Source organism: Macrosteles quadrilineatus, unplaced genomic scaffold (genome assembly GCF_028750875.1).
Source record: "Macrosteles quadrilineatus isolate MER2022 unplaced genomic scaffold, UCM_ALF_1.0 Scaffold_2__2_contigs__length_208266976, whole genome shotgun sequence".
Taxonomy (NCBI): Eukaryota; Metazoa; Arthropoda; class Insecta; order Hemiptera; family Cicadellidae; genus Macrosteles; species Macrosteles quadrilineatus.
The window spans coordinates 17026117-17048461 of record NW_026542595.1 but is presented as its reverse complement, the minus strand read 5'-3'; the positions used below and the strand labels follow the sequence as shown (position 1 = coordinate 17048461).

General features: G+C 37.3%; 1 protein-coding gene across 5 annotated transcripts in view; it reads right to left on the bottom strand.

Annotated features, from left to right (window-relative positions):
- The window catches only part of LOC128986213 (ATPase WRNIP1-like), a 99934-nt gene extending 78703 nt beyond the window's left edge, over positions 1-21231 (bottom strand). For 2 of the 5 annotated variants that reach the window (XM_054406433.1, XM_054406432.1), the window contains exons 1-3: positions 20256-21230; positions 12360-12551; positions 10669-10869 (exon numbers count right to left, since the gene is read on the bottom strand). In XM_054406433.1, coding sequence (XP_054262408.1) covers positions 10669-10869; positions 12360-12551; positions 20256-20576 — 714 coding nt within the window. In that variant the 5' untranslated portion in view covers positions 20577-21230. Of the gene's footprint in view, positions 1-10668; positions 10870-12359; positions 12552-20255 lie in introns of all 5 variants that reach the window. The other 3 variants (XM_054406435.1, XM_054406436.1, XM_054406437.1) reach the window with 3 other exon arrangements.
- Positions 21232-22345: the final 1114 nt, after the last annotated feature.

Below are 22345 nucleotides of genomic sequence, written 5' to 3'. Positions count from 1 at the left end.
TCAGGTGCTGACAGGACCTTACTGAAGTACCCGATCACATGTTCTTCTCCATCCTGGAGCTGAGAAAGAACTCCTCCAATGGCTGTATTGCTGGCGTCCGTGTCTAGTATGAACTTTTCGTCGGATCGTGGGTAGCTCAATATGGGTGCGCTGCATAGTTTAGTCTTCAGCTCTTCAAAAGCTTTCTCGCAGTCGTTATCCCAAACAAAGGTCCTCTTGTCTTCGGTCAACTTGGTTAGTGGTTTTGCAATATTAGCAAATCCCTTAACAAATTTCCTGTAGTAAGCACACAGCCCGAGGAAGCTCCTAACCTGGTGCTTATCCTGAGGTATTGGCCAATCGGTGATAGCTCTGATCTTCTCCGGATCCACAGACACTCCTTTGTCCGATACGACATGGCCGAGGTAATTGACCTGTTTGCGGAACAAGTTGCACTTCTTGGGGTTCAACTTCAGATTAGCCATCCGCAGTCGCATGAAGACATTCTCTAGGTTCTTCAGGTGGTCTTCGAAGGATTTACCTAAGACGATAATGTCATCCAAGTAAACCAGGCATGTCTCCCATGACAATCCCCTGAGGACGTTCTCCATAAGCCTTTCAAAAGTAGCAGGGGCGTTGCAAAGTCCAAAAGGCAGCACAGTGAATTGCCAAAGTCCTGTCCCAATAGAGAACGCCGTCTTCTCCTTGTCCTCAGGAGCGAGCCCGACCTGCCAGTAGCCACTTCTCAGATCCAAAGTTGAGAATATTTGACATCCTCCCAGAGTGTCGAGTGTGTCATCAATCCTGGGGAGAGGGTAGCTGTCTTTCTTGGTGACATTGTTGAGAAGGCGGTAGTCTACGCAAAATCTTGTTGAGCCGTCTTTCTTTTTCACTAGTACCACAGGTGACATCCAAGGGCTGCTAGAAGGCTCGATGACACCATCCGCTTCCATCTCTTTTATGATTTTCTCAGCTTCGTCACGCTTTGCTAGCGGGAGTCGTCTAGGAGCCTGACGTATGGGTTTTGCATCTCCGGTGTCTATCTTGTGCTGTACAATGTTTGTTCTTCCTCTAGGTCCGCTTCCGTATTCGAAGACATCTTGCCATCTGGTAATGAAGTCCCTTATTTTCGCACTTTGTTGACGCGTCAGATCCTGACAGGTGCTCTCCACAAAATTTTCCAGCTCCTTCGGCAATCCATTTGGGGATGGTGGACATGATTTTAGTTGACGTACCACTGAGTTAACAGCCACGCACGTTCCGATCTTCACTCCTCTTTTTATCGCCACAGGGAAACCATTCAAGTTCATCAGTCGCACCGGATTTTCGTGTCCCAAGTTAAATAAGGATCTGGCGACAAAGACACCACGACCAAGCTGGGATTCACTGTCACTTGCTGGCTCCAGCAGAACACTTTGCCCACTAGTCCAATCTCCTTCTACAGTAGCTTGAACGATGACCTGGCTGCTGGTAGCGTTGTGTCTTCCAGTAGAAGTACGCGTGCAGAGATATCTTTCCCACGCCGAAGTATGACATCTTCGTCTCCGAGAGTCACTAGTCCTCTTGACATGTCCAACTTCAGTCCGTACTTCACCATTATGTCAGTTCCTAAAATCACGTCCTCGTCTATGTCGGCAACTAGTGCGCAATGTTTAAATACGCAGCCGCCGATGTGGAAGGTAGCAACCGCCTGCCCATAGACCTGAGCCAGCTGACCCGTAGCTGTACGTAGAGACCATGATGTTGGTGAAATATCTTCATTCGACACAGTGTTTGGATTCAGGATGGTCATAGTCGCCCCAGTGTCCAGAAGACAGCTTTGGAGACGCCCGTTCACCTTTCCGTCTATGTAGAAACTGCTTGACTGACTTCCAAGTGAAGCAACTTTAACACTTTTCCTCGGGGCTTTCAAATCGCGGGCTGACGGTTGCCCCTTTCCATCAACCCTCCTTAGTTTTCCTGTTCCGGTTCTGATGTGGTTGAAGGACATTTACTCCTGGGATGTCCCATCTGTCCACAGCTCCAACAGCGTATCTGCCGGCGACGTGTTTTTAGCGCCTCCAGAACTCTTTTCACCAGCTCCTCGATGTCAAGTGGAGATGTAGTTTCTGCGTCTGCCACACGGACTCGGGCCTGACCTCTCACCGACTGTCGCACAGCCTCGAATTCCAGCGCCTGTGTCAGAGCGTCACTGAGTGTCTTTGGCCTGGCGAGCTTCACTGCCTGTTGAGTCTCCGGTTCCCGTAGTCCGTCTAGGAATTTATCCACCGCTAAGCTCTCGTAGACATCATCCGTGACTGAGGGATAAGCGTTTCTCACCAGGCGAGCAATGTCGGCTTCAAACTCCTGGAGTGACTCACTGGGCTTCTGGATCCGGTTCCGTAGCTGTGATCGGTAGAGCTGGTCCATGTGTCGATGTCCAAAGCGCATGTCCAATCTCCTTACTAATTCTGCGAAGTTCTTCCGCTCCGCCATTGGCATAGCATGCAGAACAGCTAATGCATCGCCCCGTAGTGCAAGACACAGTGTCGAAGCTTTTGTCTCCTCGGTCCACCCATGGACCATAGCCGCTGTCTCGAATAGAAGCATGTAGTCCTCCCAGGGAGTCTTGCCATCGAAGTGAGGAACTACGTTCTGAGGGGCAACGGCAGCAATGGTGGGCGCTGGCTTGGAGATCGTTTCAAGGGCGTTACCCTGCTGAAGTTCGCCAGTGCTAGCCAATGACGCAGGTGTGAAGCTCCCCGATGCAGCCATCTCCTGCCGAAGCTTATCAACTAACCTATCTTCTAGATTCTTTTCTATACAGTTAACTTTCTCGTCGATTTCATTCATTCTACTTTCTAAACTATCAACTTTGCTAGAATACTCATCTAATTTGTTCAGCATTTTTGATTCTACATTCGACATTTTTGTCTCAATGTTAGCTTCTAGGTTTTCTAACGCTTTACCAGTTTCTGACATTTTTGACTCAATGCTAGCTTCTAAGTTTTTGTTATTTTCTGAGATTTTTGCCTCAATATTAGCTTCTAGGTTTTCTAAAGTTTTACTAGTTTCTGACATTTTTGACTCTAATGTTTTACTATTTTCTGACATCTTTGACTCTAGGTTTTTTAGCATTTTATTGATATCAGATGTTTCAAATAAAAAGTTATCTGGGTCTTCACCTGCATCAATTAAAGCTTGTTTAAGGCGTGCCTGAAGGGCTGATTTAGTTCCACTAGTATCAAGATCTCGTTCTTCTAATTCTCTCCTAAGATCAGCTACTTTTAACTCATCAAGTTTCACACCTTTGAAAGCCATTTTTATGCCAAACAATTAAAATAATTTTTCAATAAATGATTTTTTTCTTATTACGACACAAATTACTAATATGTAACAAAGACCTCGAATCTTACTAATATCTAGTACAACTAAAATTAAACTCAAGATTTTACAATTAAAATCGCCAAAATAATGCCGCTTTCTGACACCAATTGTTGCGGGCTTAACGGGTTCTTTACAATAAAAACTTGGCGATTTTATAGTAGCTATTTTATTTACACTATTATTCTATATTTACAGATATTACAATTACCTAACACCTAACTAACCCTATCTAACCTAGCTAAAGCCTATTCTAATTTACAATGATTCTACTTACAGCTAACCTTTATAGGATTTATCACTACTTCTGTCACAACACTGTCACTACACTGTCACTAGTGTTACTACACTGTCTCTACACCGTCACTACACTGTCACTGCCACTAGCACTAGCACTGGTCACTAACACCGACGGGCGCTTGCTGCGACGATTCTCGGAAGGCTCAACTCAACTCAACTGCCGTGTGCCGGAAGACGGTCCCTTATATAAGTTTGCCGTGGAACATTCTGGAGACCTCTGGTAGCCTAGACAAAGGTGTTTACGCCGTAGAAGTGTAGAAGGTTCTAGGGCCCCTATTGAGATAGTCCGTTGACATGGGTCAATTGTCTATCAGTGGTGCGCTAGGAGAAACCCGTGTAAACAAACAACCCTTTTGAGACGGCGCCTGGCTATTGTTGCGCGGGGCTCCTGACTTGTAACAGTATATATAAATATATACATATATAAAAATTTGAACGAGTGGTGTTTTTGGCCTCTGGGGACATCAAAATGAAAAAGTAAATCGGTCCCGGGCCTAAGTCTTACCATGAGACCTACGGTAATAGCTACTTCCCTATAGGGAAATTCGCTAATACAAAAACAAAATGAAGATGTTTTGGAAAATCGATACATTCTAAGTAAGCTAATTGATGCAACTAAATTTTGTGGAGCGTTTGAATTAGCATTACGAGGACATGATGAACGTGAAAATTCAAAAAATCCTGGCATATTTCGTGGTTTGGTTAACCTTATGGCGGAGCTGGATCTAACATTGCAACAGCACATAAATCAAACAAATAACCGAGTGTTTTTGGGTCTGTCTAAAACCATACAGAACGATTTATTGGACTCAATATATTACGTTTGTCTGCAAATGATTCGTGACGAATTGACACAAACCGACTATGTTGCTATTGAAGCCGACAAAACAACCGACTGTGCCACTTTGTCCCAACTAGTATTTGTTATTAGGTACGAGCTGAATGGCACGATTCACGAGCGATTTATCACTTTTATTAGACCAAAAGGCCATGATGCAGAATCAGTTAGCGAAACAATTTTTGAAGTATTAGAGCAATTAAACCTCGACAAAACGCCTGATAAAGTCATTGCCCAGAGCTACGATGGGGCTTCCGTGATGAGTGGCCAACACACGGGAGTACAAGCACGTGTAAAATCTAAATATAAGAATGCAAATTTTGTCCACTGTTACGCACATCAATTAAACTTAATCATTGAACGCAGTGCTACACAAAATAAGCAGGTTAAGATATTCTTCAGTAATATCGAGGGGTTTTCATCATTCTTTTCCCAGTCAACAAAGAGAACTGCAGTACTCGATGAGATAGTAAAACGTCGCATTCCAAAAAGCCCAGGTACTCGGTGGAATTTTAAATCCAGAATTGTAAGCACAATTTTTAATTATCAAAGAGAGTTGGAGGAATGTTTAAGTTACATATTTGACGATGACACTAATGACTATGCCACAATAAATAAAGCTGTTGGCCTAAGAAGTATTCTAAAAGACGAAGACTTTATTTTCTGGCTGGACTTTTTCAATCAAATACTGCCCCACAGTGACATTCTGTACAACCAACTGCAGCAAACAACAATTGATTGCGTCAAGGTTTAAGTTTGTAGGCGATTTCAAAACTGTGGTAGATCGCGTAAGAAACTCGACCATGTTAGATCAACCGAGAGATAGTGAACCCGAATCGAGCATAAAGCGGAGAAGACACGACAATCAAAAACGCGTTGTCGCAAAGGAAGTGTGTGACATAATTACGTCGGGAATTGATGACCGTTTTACGTTTGTAAATCATTTGTCCGCGGCAAAACTGTTTCAGCCAAGTTTGTTTGGGGAGTTTAAAACCAAGTTTCCCAAAAAAGAGTTACAAGCTGCTGCGGAACTGTTTAGCCTAGAAATAAAACTGATTGAAACAGGAGTTAAATGTTATTTACAATAGGGATGATTTTTCAACGGCCACACGGTCATTAAGACTACTCAACTTTGTCTATGACAACAACCTCAAAGATGTGCTTCCAAATTCAATGAAACTTTTAAAAATCATAAGCACAATACCTATGACTACTTCGGAAAGTGAACGTTGTTTCTCTACTTTGAAACGAATTAAAACGTTTACCAGGAGTACCATGAAACAAGACAGACTAAGTGCGCTTGCTATGTGTTCTAACGAAAAAAAGCTATTGTCAACTTCAAACGTCAACGAAAAAGTAATAGATCACTTCGCCGGCCAGAAAGAAAGGAGGATGGATTTCACATTCAAACAGTACAATTAAAGTTAGGCCTTACCCTCATGGTATGGTTTTCTACTCACTATTGCCGTGGATGTTTTAATATAAAATACAATTAGACAAGCCTTACCCTCATGGTTTGGTTTTCTATTCGTTATTGCCGTGGATGTTTAAATATACAATTCAATTATTGTCAGGCCTTACCGTTTGGTTATCTACTCCTTATTGCCGTGGATTTTTTACTATTAAATTATAATTTATTAGTTATATTTTCAATACAGTGTAGACTCGTTTTACAAGGCCGTAGGCAGGGGAGGGGAGTTAGAGGGTCAAACCCCTCCCCCAAAATTCCGAAATTGAGCAGTAAAAATTAAAACTAGGTTTAAAAAGTGCAAGTTAAATTATGAAATAGAAACCACAATAGAGGATTAATTGTTATGTTTTGCAATATCTATTCATATTGAATATAGGCCTAGTTCTATTAGGATAATAAATCTGATCTATTAAATAAATTGGTAAAAACTATTTAAAAAATATACTTTACTCTACTCTAATTATGTCTACTTGCTCATGACAAACAACAGGTGAAATGGGAGTTTTTGGACTATTATTGGACACAGTTTTAGGTGTTAAAAATTGCTTTAGAAAGTCACCAAACTCCTTTAAAAATGTAAAATTTTTAAACCCCGGACCCCCCTCTTCTCCGGGGGGTGCAAACCCCCCGGAGCCCCCCCTTGACAAGGTCCTAGAGACGCCACTGACTTTAGGCTGCCTTTTTTGAGTATTTTCAAGAAGTGCATAGTATCATCAAAGTGTATGAAATTTTATTCTTTTTCAGAATATCACCTTCCACTTTGGTCGATTTCCTCACTATTTAAACGTTATTTGCAAAAAAGCTAAGCAACCTCCGAATTTATAGTAATGAGAAAATATGCTGAGTTAGGGATATTTTTGTTAAACTTTGTACAACTAAATCTAGACTTCTACTAGACCGATTTTGTTAATTAATGGGTCATTGGAAAGCCTAATTTATTTAGATTTGTAAATAATAATGAAAGTGTGATTTTTATTAGATATTTGTGGTGAAAAAGTAAAAATAACAAAAATATATTAAAACTGTTTTTTTCAAGTTTCTGTTTTCAAGTATTTATTTGTAAATAATTGGGTGCATATTTTCATTTATAAATTATTTATTTTTATTCTCTATCTAAACCTTAATTACAATAATGTGAAAAAGGTGTTTTTATTCAAAATTATTACCTGTAACACGGCAGGTCTTTTATTCTCCTCTCCTGTAATGAGTAACAGATATACATAGAAAATATATTATACTGTAGGGTTTATTACAGCCTAGCCTTATGAGACATAGGAGATTTGTGGTATCTGAGATAGCCTTGGTCCCGAATATCCCAGATAATTGGCAGTGTACTATATTAAATTTCAAACTGTTATACAGAGCGTTCATAAAGGTAGGCCTATGTCACAAAAGGTATGAGGTATAATCAAACAAGCTGTGATTGCATCGTAAGTCATATCATACCGTTCAGTACGCAGGGCCGGATTTAGCGTTTTTGCGCCCCAAGGCCCAAATAATTTTCCGCCCCCTAGTCTGTTTACAGTTACTTTCCTTCAAACCTTTATTAAAACTATATCATGCCCATAGGCCTAAGTTAATTGCTTAAATACCACTCCTCGTTGGAATCATTGCAAGTTTTTTTTTTAAGAATTGACTTGTTTAGCCTTAGTAAAATGCCGTCTTAAACACTTTTAGCAATTTTATGCTTTTAATAAATGCTCACGTTTGTGGCCGTGGGACTGAAACAAAACAACTCAACCCACCGAGCATTACTGAAAAAAAGAGAAAAAAAACATGGCCATTGATTCCAATTCCAGGCCCAAAAACATGAACTCCATACAATAACCCATTAAGTTATCGGTAATTGGTAGGTTTACCTTAGAGGTGTAATTGAACAAAATATGTGATACCATAGATTAAACATACTCCTTTAGTAGATTTGTCATCATTTTGGATTAGCTGAAAACAATTTTTGTTATTTAAGGAGTATGTTTTATCCATGTTTAAACCTAGTTTGTCCAAGATAAAACGATCTAATCATCAACAATAGGTCGTCTCCTGTTTATATTACAAGAAATTAAAACACAAATCATAGAACTAACCCTAAAATAATAGAAACAAAATTACGTCAAAACTAACGTCCAGTGTCACCAACATGAAGAAGACATGAAAAAGATTGAATTAACAATGTCATAATAAGTCGACTTGAGTTACTGTCTATGGTCGTACTGCATCTAGGTTATATTTCCAAAGCAAAACAGAGCAATATTCGGGCCAACCGTAGGGATCCTTAGGTCTGAGGAGAAAATGACAGCATTTATGGTGCTTTGGAGGGTATTGAATTTTTCTAAAATCTAATGCAAACTGAGATTAATATTTTTTGTTAATTTTAAAGGTAAATTTGTCGTTGTTTTAATATTCAACACAACTTATTATATATTTTAACTTGATCCTGCAGATTGTTGTAAACTAATCAAAAGATTAGCTAATAACTTTTGTTTTGTGAGGTAAGGTTGGTAACAATGTCTAGCACGCATGCGCCCCTAATCACTCTGATCAGTAGTGCCGAGCCCGAGCCAGCATAGTGGCAGTGCAGTGGCAATACGATGCTTACCCCTTGGGCGCTCGTCAACGTCAACATCCCTACTCAACTCCCGTATTAACAATGTCCGTTACCAGTTTTGTAACGAAATTGATGCGTAATTCTGAAAATTGTTTAAATTTCCTAACAATTGTTTCTTCTTATGAACCTCAGAATTGCAATGCTTTGGAGTTTTTTTTTATCAACTATGACTATTTATTTTTAGATAGCCTAGGTATAAAAAAATTTACTCTCAGCCGTGCGCCCTCTGGGACCTTGCGCCCATAGGCCCGGGCCTATTGGGAAATCCGGTCCTGTCAGTACATCATATTAAAACTTATTAATAAATTTAACCGACCACTAGGCTTGCCTGGCTAGTTTACCCAAAGATTTTCAGGATAAGTTTGTCTCAAATGTTTATTTAAGGCATTAATTATACTTACCAGCAAAGCTTTCAGAAAGCTGTGGTGTTCAAGTTTTCACAAACTTGCCAAGAAAAGCTTAAGTCAAGTGTTTAAGAAGGGAACTACAGGAAAATGGCTTTCTAACGGTATGCGTAGATTATCCCTACGATGCACATGAGCTGAGAAAAAAGGTTTTAAAGAAACATGCTTGCCTATTAATATATAGATAGATGCTGAAATTGTGTCACAAACGCTGATTGTTTACAGCTGTTATGTTAAGAAATTATATTATACCAAAAGCTAGTATAGAATGTTAGACTTTTTAAAAATTAAAACTAAATTTTTAAAAAACTGAGACCCTAAACTAAAATTATGGCTTGATTCAGAATCGTGAAATAAAAAAGCCCTGTCATGTTTTAATATATATGATAACCTCATAGTTCTAATTCATTTAGGACTGAATTACTGAATTTGTTATTCAAAGTAATAAAAAAATAAATGTTGATTAGCTCTGTCATTTAAGTGAAAAAAATTCAAAAGTTTAATTACCTAATGAAATGAAAAGAATACTGAGTGGTGCGGATTCGAACCAGGGACCCACCTCATGAGAGGCAAGAACTCTAGCGCCATAGCGCCTAGGCTATGTTTTGAAAACCTACTTCTCCATTACTTGTAACGGTGTTGCAATTAGTGTATTTGTTACATCAATAAACGTTTAGGCTTATTATTCATGGTTTGTAGACTCAAAATTAGAAAATCACCAAACGATTTTTAAACCAAATATTCTTCTGCTTGAATATTTGAAAACATAGGTAAGGGTACTTGAAAACGTAAAAAAATGTCCTTAGACGATTTAATTAGGCCCTACATTCAAAATTTGAGCCTTCTTTTCTTTGCTCATGGTAAGCTTAATTTTATACGTCAAAATTTAAAAAAAACCATAAAATCACAGCATGCGGCAGCAACAGATCAACTTCCACTTAACTGTTGAGCGCCGCAACTAAGCCTACAACCAGTAACTCAATGACGGTGTTTGCGGCGACGAGCTCATTGATGAACATAAATAATAACGGTTTGATAAATAATATGTTATTGTTTTACTTACCATGTCTATATAAATATGAATTAAAAAGAATACAATGTGTTTCTACAGCTATTTTTTTTTGCATTAAATGAAAAAAGTTTAAAACCTTTTATGAAGCGTCAGAAAACCTATGATTTTTTTTCTTTTTTTTTCTTTTTTTTTTTGTCCTAGGACGCTAGGCACGAGCCTGGGATTGTTTTTTCACATTACTTCAGGCTAGACCTAGGGGTCGCGGCATTATCACTTAGATAAATCCATTGGTGACTTGGCGGGGATCGAACCCGGGACCTCAGGGACTGAAGTCCCGCGCTCTAACCACTACGCCAGCTCGCTCCCCCAATGATAGAGGTTACTGTATAGAGGTTATTGTATGATAGAGGTTATAAATTGGTGTTGATAGTTCACTTGAAAAGTTGGTCACTTGACTAATAATTTTGGTCACGGGACTAGTAAAATGCACTAGAATTTACTAGTGGCAGAAAAATGGCTATAAAACACAAATTTGTAGGACAGGTAAATACAGGACTAGTATTTACTAGACTAGTATCTTCATAAAACAGGGCCCTGATAGTAACTCTTATTATCAATTTTCTGTAGGACATTTTCATGTGAGTCATAGTTTACATATGATTTAAAAAAGCTTAAGCTATTAATTAATATATTAACCTGCTGCAGTTTGTTAAACCGATGAATCTCATCCATAAAAAGAATCGTTTGTCTCTTGAAGTTAGTAAGCTCATTCTTTGCAATCTTAACAGCTTCTTTTACATCATTGACACCAGCCATCGTTGCAGAGAGTTTTACAAATCTATACTGTGTCTTGGATATAGATTGGCACTGCTTGCTGATTATATGAGCCAGTGATGTCTGTAAAAAATATTGTCTACATTCATAAATTAACCACTTTAAATTGTTTTAAGCTTAAAAAAGAAGCTCTTAACAAATATTCAAAACTATTTAAAGAAAAGTATGTCAAGGCTCCATATGTATGCAATTTAACACTTAAAGATACTGCTTGTATAGTATTTTTAAAGACAACTCCAGCGCCCATTGAGCCTGTCAGCTACAGAAAGCCAGTAGCACCAGTTATTTGATACCCCAGCTCCTCCAGCAGAGAAGCCTGGCTGTAACTTGCTCCTCGATGCCTTAACCACCATTGTTCCTTTGAACAACAGCACTCCTTTGATCCAGAACCGGCACTCGTTCACTTTGAGTTGCTCGGCAGCAAAAAGTTCCGGAAGTTGAACCTCATCCACAAGTTGAACAAAGATCTATCTGTCGGCCAGTTGTTAGAATAAACTTGTGGATTGTTTTGCCTGTTTGTTCTCTTTTTACAGGGGAAGACTGTATATTCAAATTACCTGACTCATTTGAACAATTATGTAAAACGTCTGTTTAGTGCTTATGTTCACATTATTTTGTACTTTTTCTGTTGTTATTAAAATTATTTTTTGTAATCACAATTTTATTTACAATCTATTCAGCTTTTTGAAAATCCAGCAAATATGAGAACAATTAATAAAATGTTAGTTAGTCTCTATCCATCGACAGACCTAACTTTAAAATATTTGAAGGAAAAAATAACAATAATGAAATTATTTAAACAAAACGAGAGCTGAGGTCTAAAACGTGAGTTCTTTTCAGTCTGTATATAATGGTACTGTTGTCCAAGAGGTTTAAAGTCAGGTGATTAGGATGATTTTCAAGTTCTTTTAAGTATTTTACACAAAATTTTGTTATTTCTTCTTCAACCATTGGAATTCCACTGTCCTTGTAAAGAATTTTGTTATTGACATACTTGCAGGATGAATCTTAAAACTTTTGATTGAAATCTTTGTATTAATATTTATGTTTGAAATGCCTAACTTAACAGCAATTCATTTTCTGGTATTAATTTTTAATTTCTATTTAATAGCCAAGAAAGATTTATAAATTAAAAATTAAACTAAAGTCTCTTGTTCCAAATATGGCTTGTCCAAGTAAGTCTTCTGTCAAGGGTCATGCCCAATTATTTAACTTCATTACTCTGGGAGATTTGAACATTATTTAGGGTTACTGGAGGACACGTGCCTAATCTTGTTGTAAATGTTGTAGGGACAGATTTACTCTCATTTACTTTGATCCCCCATTTTTTTAACTAATCGGAGAGATCATCGAGGCCAGTCTGCAACATTTGTGAAGCTATCGCATTGTTATTAAAATTCAATTCAGTTTGTATGAGTAAAGTGAAATATGCTTTTAGGCACCCTGCATATAGGCTATATATTATAATATTATCTTTAACCTTAAAATTGCCTGTATCAAAAATATGTAAACTTAAAAATTTATAACAACAACAAGAAAAATGTTTGAACTACCTTTCCGCATCCTGGAGGGCCCCATAGTATCATACTTGGTATTTCATTTTGATTTAAAAGAGTACGAAGTAAGCTTGTTGATCCCAAAACATGTCCCTGACCAATATAATCTTCAAAAGAAGACGGCCTCATCTGTTCTGCGAGAGGAGCAGTTCCCTCAAGTGTAATTGTTGGCATTTTGGAACTCAACTCCTGAAAAAGTTAAGGCTATTTTAACTCTGTTTTTTCACAGTATCTAAATTACGTAATGTTGGATCTTCAAAATGAGGTTAAGCCAACTGTAACAATAAAACATTCTGTAGAGACGTTAAAAGTTCTTTGCATCAATTTTAATGCAATGTAATATGATGTATGATGTATTTAATGTATTATGAAGAAGATCTTTAGTGTGAATGATTACCATAAGTCAATATTAATTAGATGTCTAGATATTTGAGTGGTTATAGTTCTTATATATAAATAATAAGGTTGCTGGTTCTATCTCAGGCATCAGAGTTGATTCTGGACCCAGATTTCATTTGTCATTGAGCTATCAATTAAAGAGGCTTTGTAATGAAACTAAAAGGTTGAGATAAGATATCAAAACCAGAATTTGGCACCACTCTTTTTTTTTAAAAAAAGCCAATGGGGTAAAAACATACAAGATAAAAAATAAAATGAAGGCCTACTGATGAGTAAATAAATTCTACAAGTGATTCAAACCAAATACACAAGCCTAGAACACACTGGGGAAAAGGTAGGCCTACTAAGATTTGTAGTCAGAGTGGTTTTTGTACGGTTGCAATAAGCACAGTGAGAGGATAGGGTGCTAGGCACATGTCATAAAATAAACAAAATAAATAAAAATTCCTTTATTTATCAAGTGTTTCTCAGTACAACTGCTTTTCAGAACAACTTTCGTCAATATCAATAATTAAACTAACAAATTAATAAATAGAACAATAACAAAACAGAAACAAGACAATATAACACAATAATTAACCATCAGCGTACAATTCTTTTATATTAACTCTAAAGGATGACAAGACAAAATATTAGAGGTATTGCTTCAAAATTTGAACTTTTACAAGTTTTCCTTGACACAGAGATGCCAGATATTGTTTGTCTTAAAGAGCACAATTTAAAACATAATAATGAATTTTATATATTCAAACTAGAGGGGTTTAACAACGTATCTTCGTTCTGCAGAACAAAAATTGAAAGAGGTGGAGTCTGTATACTCGCCAAGAGTGACTTTTGTTACCAAAAGATTGATATGGATGTGTATTGTCACGAGGGTGAGTGTGAACTTGCTGGAGCACTCTTTGAGTTCGGAGGAGAGAAAGTTGTTCTAATTGCAAATACAGACCAAGTAGATTCCAAGTAGACCAAGTAGTCAATGGGTGAGTGTGAACTTGCTGGAGCACTCTTTGAGTTCGGAGGAGAGAAAGTTGTCCTAATTGCAAATACAGACCACCTACCAATAATCATAAAATTTTCTTGAACTGCTTAACAGAATGCCTTGATAAATATAGTAAATACAAAAATAAAACCATATTAATGGGGGATTTTAATATAGATCTGGCTTCCAAATCATTTACAGCCTCACAATATATATCAACGATGGGTTCCTTCGGATTGTAGAACAGAGTAAAATATTTTCAAGAGAATTAAAAAGCTCCAGAACTCTTATTGATCATGTTTTTACAGACAGCGAGGAAGGGAATTTCAAATGTTTTGTGATAGTGTCAGCCCTCTCAGACCACCACGCACAACTTGTCACTTTAATGCTTTCAAATACAAAAACTTCTCCACCTAGGTCAAAGGTCTGTAGAAAATTCACGCCTGCTGCTAAATAATACTTTAAGATATTGATAGAAAATGAAAATTGGGAATTGGTTTACCTTGTAAATAATGTAAAGTATAAATACTCAGCTTTTGAGAACACGATTAATCACCTTTTTAACATCGCTTTTCCAAAGATAATAATGAAAAACAAAAAAGCAAGGGAGAGGAGGAAAATAGTTCTTGGACCTGACACAATTGAGTTAGGAAGAACTGTTCAGGAACTACACATAAAAACTAAGGACCTAAACTCGACCCTGTTCATGAGATAGTACTACTTGAGATTGAAACAGAAATATAGATAGGCCTACCAAATTCGTCAGCTAAAATCGGCCCAGATATTAAGACATCGATAACTCTGACAACAAATCCAAAACAATATGGCAAATAATAAAGAAAAACAAAGACTGTACGGACAATAGAAATAAACCGATTAAGATTATAAATGATAGTGGTGAAGAAGTAAACAATCTTACTGATGTTGCTGAGATTTTCAACAAATTTTTCTTGAAAATTGGCGGCACACCCGAAGGAGTCCACAGTTTAAACGTCATTACTTCAGTACATTAAGAGATTCGTTCTTCCTTTATAAAACTAACAAGAATGAGATTTTAAAAATAATTAAGAAAATTAAAAATAAAATATCTTCTGGAGCTGACGAAATTTCACCTAATTTTATTAAAGAAATTGGACACTTAATTTCTAAACCCCTAGCAAATATAATCAACAGTTCATTTATAACAGGAATATTCCCTGAATCTCTAAGACCTCCGTTGTGAAACCATTGTTTAAAAAAGGTAAATCAACAATGTATGATAACTACAGACCAATAACTCTAGTCTCAACCATATCTAAAATATTTGAAACAGTAGTAATTGTAAGATTAACAAAATGTTTAGAAAAAATAATGTTATGTTTAAGAATCAATTTGGATTTGTAAAAGGAAAATCGACAACTAATGCAATGTTTACCATAATAAATCAAGTAGTTCAGGCTCTAGACTCAGGAGAAAATGCTTTAGGGCTTTTCTTTGATCTGAGCAAAGCCTTTGATACCGTAAACCACGATTTACTTCTCATTAAAATGGATTCCATTGGGGTGAGAGGGCTGGCACAGGAGTGGTTCTCCTCATATCTCCGTAAGAGGGAGCAGTTTGTTGAGGTGAGAGGAGTTTACAGTTCTAGGTGTGCTCGACCCTTTGTCTCCTCTCGGGACATCCTCACTTGTGGGGTTCCCCAGGGACCTGTCCTTGGACCTGTACTGTTCTTCATTTGTGTAAATGAATTGCCTTTAAGTGTTGGAGGCTGGGGAGGTCTGCCTTTTTGCGGATGATGATAATAACAGCATTGGTTTGACCGGATGGGAATACGAGAGGGACTAAGGCTAAAAGTGTGGTGACGTCATATCTCTAGTGGCTAATGTCTTCTCATGAGGCAACACGATTACCGTAACGAGACGATGTGATTCCAGCGGCGTTTGTGGCATAGTTGATAGCGTTTCGGACTGGTGTTCAGGAGGTCTCCAGTTCGAAACCAGCCGGGGACACTAACTTTTTGTCAAAGGTTTTGCTTTGAAAGCAACTACTTCTTAACTGTAGGCTACATCTTTTGTTAGAATTTGATGCATTTATAATTTTATTTATGAACAGAACTTTTTTTAATAGTAAACCTTTATTCAATTTTTACCTTGTATCTTTTTTATATTATCAGCAAGTTTGGTTGGTTAGGTTAGGTTATGACAGATTAATTTTATAATTAAAAATTTTTAAATTTATTTTATAATTAAAGTTAATTTTATAACTAAAAAGTTAATTTTATAACTAAAAATTATAAAATTATTTAAAATTTTTTCAACTTAGCGGTTCTAGCGACGAACGCTGACACTACAAAATATGTTAGCCATAGTCCCTCCTGTGTGCCCCACCGGTGGTTTGACTTCAATTTACTTAACCTCAATCCCAACAAAACCGAATTGCTCCGTTTTTCAATCCAAGGCAATCCTTCTACAAACATCCTTCTAGAGGATGTAGAGATTGAGTCTTCAGACAGTGTCAAATTCCTTGGTCAAATATTAGACAAAACCCTTTGATTTGATGACCATGTTGACAATGTATGCATGAGAGTGGGGTCTGGCATCTTCCTTTGAAGGCAACTTGCACATTTCTCCGATCAGAATGTCCTTCTGACAGCCTATTATCGTGTAATCATCCCTCATTTGGTCTACGCAGTACCGACATGGGGATGCGAGAATGATAGAACTAGATTTTTATTTCAACTCCAAAAGAGAGCAATTCAAACTAAGTTATCTTTAAAATCAGTCCAAGAACTTCTTGTAAAGATTTCTTTTTGTGTTCAAGTATTTTAACTTTTCCTTGCTTGTACATTCTTGAAGCACTCTCCTTTTTGAAAAATAACTTCTCTATCTTTGCAACCCCCAGATCTTGCCCATCAAATTATTTAGATGGGCACTAGTACACCATGCAACTGGGAATACCTTAGTGAATTAGTGATGAGTGAGTGAGCGTGTCAGTGAGGGCTTTGCCTTTTATAAGTATAGATTTTGATAAAATTTGGCAAATTTATTAGCGAATTTCCCATATAGGGAATAAGCTATTACCGTAGTACTCATGGTAAGACCTGGACCCAGGACCGATTTTTTTTTTTTTCGTTTTGAGGTCCCTAGAGGCCAAAAACACCATCCGTTCAAATTCATATGTATATATATATATATATATATATATATATATATTTATATATCTTTCTTGATGAAAATGCCAAATGACTTTTATATTCTTGAGGAGATCTTGATAGAGTTTATGATGAATGAAACATGAAACAGAGCAAATTTTCGTTTAATACAAACGTTTTCAAGCAAAGAGAAATGAAAAATGTAAAGATGAACAAAACAATATTTATTTGTTTTGTTCATCTTTACATTTTTCATTTCTCTTTGCTTGAAAACGTTAGAATAATCAGATTCTAGCCTCCAGGGGTGGTCGACAACATAGGGGTGGGGGCGCAAAGTTGCGAAAAACGTTAATAAGAAAACCGCTTTTAACTCCCTTCTTATTGAACGTAAGTAAGATTCAATTAAATTGACTTTTTATTTTATTAATAGGGGCCTAGGTGAGTGTAAAAACCCATGTCGTACTCTCCAGGGGTTAAAGTTTCAAGTCTCTATAACTTTTCTAAATGGTTAAGAAAGAAATTTACCAGATTTTGAAAGTAGGGCGTTTTTTGATGGTGAAGGAGTGCGATTGATTTTTGAAGAACACTTCAAAGTGTTTTGTAGAAAATTTAATTCCTGATCATTAAAGTTCTTTCAAATCTTTTCTAGCTCTTACCGTTTATAGAGCTATAGTCCTTTAAAAAAACGTGTTTTATTTGTTTTAAGGTGTCAGCCATTTTGGATTTTTGAGGGGGTTAGAATTTGAAAATTTGCAAATCGATTCGACAATACTACAAAATTTCAAACCTCTAGCAGTTTTCTAAAAGGTTCAGATGAGCACACAAAGTCGACCAGTATCAATACTATTCCCCGTAAGAATAACATAGAGGGGAAATTCGAGATTTCGGGGGGTAAAATTTGAAAATGTATAATTTTTCAGAATTTTCCTGGGGATTTGGGCCCAAGACCAAGAGGTTTGCCAAATTTCAACTCCCTAGCACCTCTAGAAGTGCTAAAACATTTGTATACCTGAGTCAGTTACATATGCGGCTGTATAGTATATGCACATGCGCCCCCACCCTTAAGTTGTCGACCACCCTTGGAGGCGACGACATGGGTTTTTACACTCACCTAGGCCCCTATTAATAAAATAAAAAGTCAATTTAAATTAATCTTTTACTTACGTTTAATGACAAGGGAGTTAAAAGCGGTTTTCTTATTAGCCTAACGTTTTTCGCATTTTGCGCCCCCACCCCTATGTTGACGACCACCCCTGGAGGCGACGACATGGGTTTTTACACTCACCTAGGCCCCTATTAATAAAATAAAGTAAATTTAAATGAATCTTTTATTTAAGTTCAATAACAAGGGAGTTTTAAAAGCGGTTATCTTATTAACGTTTTTCGCAACTTCGCGCCCCCACCCCTATGTTGTCCACCACCCCTGGAGGCGACGGCATGGGTTTTTACACTCACTTAGGCCCCTATTAATAAAATAAAAAGTCAATTTAAATGAATCTTTTACTTACGTTCAATAACAAGGGAGTTAAAAGCGGTTATCTTATTAACGTTTTTCACAACTTTGCGCCCCCACCCCTATGATGTCGACCACCCCTGGAGGTGACGACATGGGTTTTTACACTCACCTAGGTCCCTATTAATAAAATAAAAAGTTGGCCTAAATTTAAATTAATCTTTTACTTACGTTTAATAACAAGGGAGTTAAAAGCGGTTTTTAACGTTTTTCGCAACTTTGTGCCCCCACCCCTATGATGTCGACCACCCCTGGAGGTGACGACATGGGTTTTTACACTCACCTAGGTCCCTATTAATAAAATAAAAGTCAATTTAAATTAATCTTTTACTTACCGGTACGTTCAATAACAAGGGAGTTAAAAGCGGTTTTCTTATTAACGTTTTTCACAACTTTGCGCCCCCAACCCTATGTTGTCGACCACCCTTGGAGGCAACGACATGGATTTTTACACTCACCTAGGTCCCCATTATTAAAATCAAAAGTCAAAATCTCTGACTCTTTTCATGCATACTCAATTGCACGGGAGCACCTCGCCTATAAGTACCCCAGGCCTACTTAAGATATAAGCATATAAGTTAATGTACCACCCCACTTCTATATATAGGCTAAGGGTGCGTACACAAAGAACGCCGGTTGCCGGCGCCGGCAATCCGGCAGCTTGCTCCTCGTGCTTATAAGCGCGGCAAAAGCTTGAAGCCGTACATAAAGAAAGCTGGTAACAAGCGCGACAAGTCAGTTCACTTTGAGCAGTGTCAAAGATGTCTTCGTCTAGTGATGATATGTTTTTGGCGGAGAGTGTTCATGTAAAATTATTACAAAGGAGGAAAGTCGGTGTTCATGTTATTAATAGACATAGGAAGAAACTTGGTGAATACCATCACTTGTTTCCGCAACTAAAAGGTGACCCACAACGGTTCTACACATATGAGAATGGAGCTAGCGACTTTCGATTACATATTAAGAAACATAGAAGGAAACCTTCGGCTTCCAATTCAGAAGCTATCTTTTTCCAACACTTATCTACATGCACTCTGTTCGCGTGCAACTTCTCCCGTTTATCCCAAATCGCCTTCTTTTGATAAACTTTGGAAATTAAATCATCTGTATCAACCATCGCGCTATGACACCCACCAACTGCACAGTACAGAGACCACTTGCGGACTGAGCCGGTTGCCGGAACCGGCTTATAAGAATGTTCTCTTCATACTTGTTTGCCGGTTGACGCCGGCAGCTCGCGCTTGTTGCGCTTGTTGAGCCGGCACCGGCGTTTACTGTGTACGGGCACACTTGAAACCATGTTAAGTTCTTCTCGAGCCGGGATGCCGGCAACCGGCGTTCTTTGTGTACTTGTTAGGTAGGCACCTAATGTAAAAGAAAATGTGAAATTTCATGTTTGAAAAGTCAAAAAAAATTGGAAGAACCAATTTTTACCCCACAAAACCATAGTCCAACAGTCCGAGTCCATACAGTAGGCTACCTAAGTTATATCACCAGTTCCTATGGTCTAATCATGCTGTTTTGCAAACTCATCAAATAAACCTTGGTTTAGACCTACTTGTTTATACAAAAATTTGAAGATTTTTACTTATAGGCCTAATCAAGTTTATGGTGTACGGTACCTAACTTAGGTTAATGGACACATAAGTTTCATAAATTTGAACAGATGGTGTTTGTAGGCTCATGGGACATAAAAAAAGTAGCCTATCTTTGTACCGGCCCCACGTCTTAAGTTACCACAAGACCCTGGGTACGCCCCCAATAAGCTTAAGGCATTATATTCATCATATTCCTACGATAGAAATTTGCTTAGACCTACTTAAAAGAATATAAAAATGCAGCTTAGGCCTACAGTAAACCTTATTAAGTTACCTTTCCTTTTTCTTTTGCTGACACTGAAGTGAAAGGATCGTTGCTTAACTCCTTATTTTTACAGAACTTTTTAGACTGAACTGATTCCTCCTCATTTGTTTTCCTTTTGTCTGTCTGAGGTTCTTTGTATGAAGTGCCATCGTTTACAGAGTTGAGGAATAGGCATCTATTAACATGGCCTTCTATTTGAGAAAAAGGAAATGTCTTGGAACAAATCGGACATTTAGATCCACTTTCTGTATCACTAGCAGAAATTATTATTGATTTGTTGGGGCTAGGGGATTTTTTATTAAACATATCAGACTTTACATTGAAAGCCATAACTTAATACAATTTAGAAGAAAGACTTAAATATAGGCCACTTTGGAATCCTCTAAAATGTATAACAGTCTAATAGGTGCAGTTACAAATCACAAGTTTAGTGTTAGGTACCTATCAATCAGACTAAATAACACTTTTATTAACTTAAAGTACCATTGATAGGGACAGGGACACAACCTAGGCCTATACGGTACCTAGTAATCTATTTTAGTACAATAATGTGGATTCAACTTGCATGTGGACAACGCTATCATTTGTAATAATAGGCCTAGTTAAATCTGACACCGACACCTCGAGTCCTCGACTCCCCTGAGTTGTGAGTTCTTCTAGGCTAAGTTGAAATTGAAAAGTGTCTCTTCCAAACAAACCCAAGATTGATAGGCGAATCGAATTGATCATACTAGGCCTAGGCTGCAATTTAGTACAGTATTTTGAAACAAAAATATATTAGCCTAGCTACCTCCTGTAAGCCTGAGCAACTTACAACACTGTACACGGATTTCTTATACAATATTCCATTTGATTAAGTACCATTAAATAAATAATTAACTTAAAATTTGTATTATACTTTGTTTATATTCTTTTATTATACTTGATTTTTTATTTATACTACAGTACAGAAAAAAGACGGACAGGTTTGAGGTTTGATTATTGAGCTCAGTTTAAGGTTAGCAGCGCCAGCGGCGTCCGGCTTGGCTTCTTCTTATCTCTTTAAGCAGGCTAGGTTGATTTATTTGAAACCAATAGCAAATAATATCGGGTTAGGGTTCACTTACTCTACGAATCATTGACACAATGAGCCTCCAAATATGTAATTCTTAAAACACATGGCTCACTTACTCTACAAATCATAGTCTATACGAGCTTCGTAAATAATATTGAAGGTTCACTTGCACTACAGGCTCGTATACTATACGAGCCGATCAAAAATATCAAATAAATTAAGAGGGTTCACTTACTCTACAGATCATAGTGCCTATGAGCCAAGCGTATGAATTCTTGAATAATTCAGGAATAAGCTCGTATAATATACGAGCCAAAATACTGAATTTAAATAAATTATAGGAGTAGGCTCGTATACTATACGAGCCTATTTCATGATAACTATTACACAAATAGAAGACGGCTCACTTACTCTACAGTTCATTGGCACAATGATCTGTAGAGTAAGTGAACCCTCTACAAATATTAGAAGGCTCACTTACTCTACGGTTCATTTAGCTACTCGTCGCGCGGTTTGCAGCGCATCGTTGCAGGCGTGTATGGTAAACCAATACCGCAGTTCTGCCGTTCTGCCTTACTTCTGCCGTTTACTAGTCTTGCAGCGTGAAAGAGAGCTTGTTATGTTAATGCATTGTTGAATTTTTAACTTGTGTACTCGTTGCTAGAAATCAAGCAATTATCAAGTACCGGTATTACAGGAGCTATTTTAAGAGTTATTACAGACTTAATTTTCAATTAATTAAAAAGACTCACGTAAAAGCTTATGCAACTAATGGAATTACTTACTGTGTTATGAACATTTCTATATAATTAAAGTTGTAAATATTTTAAAATTGTTTAGAAGATTGCCTTTTTAGTGTTTTCTACAAACGTGTCTCAACTTATACACATAGACTGGTGGAGTGGTAATTTATATTTCTAATCATTTAACTTTAAATTATGAACGCTTTCAGTCACGTGAAGTTGAATTAATTAAACTGACATTAGTTTTTACCATAAATGATAAACCTTTTGAAATTGACTTAATAGCTTTGTATAGAAACTAT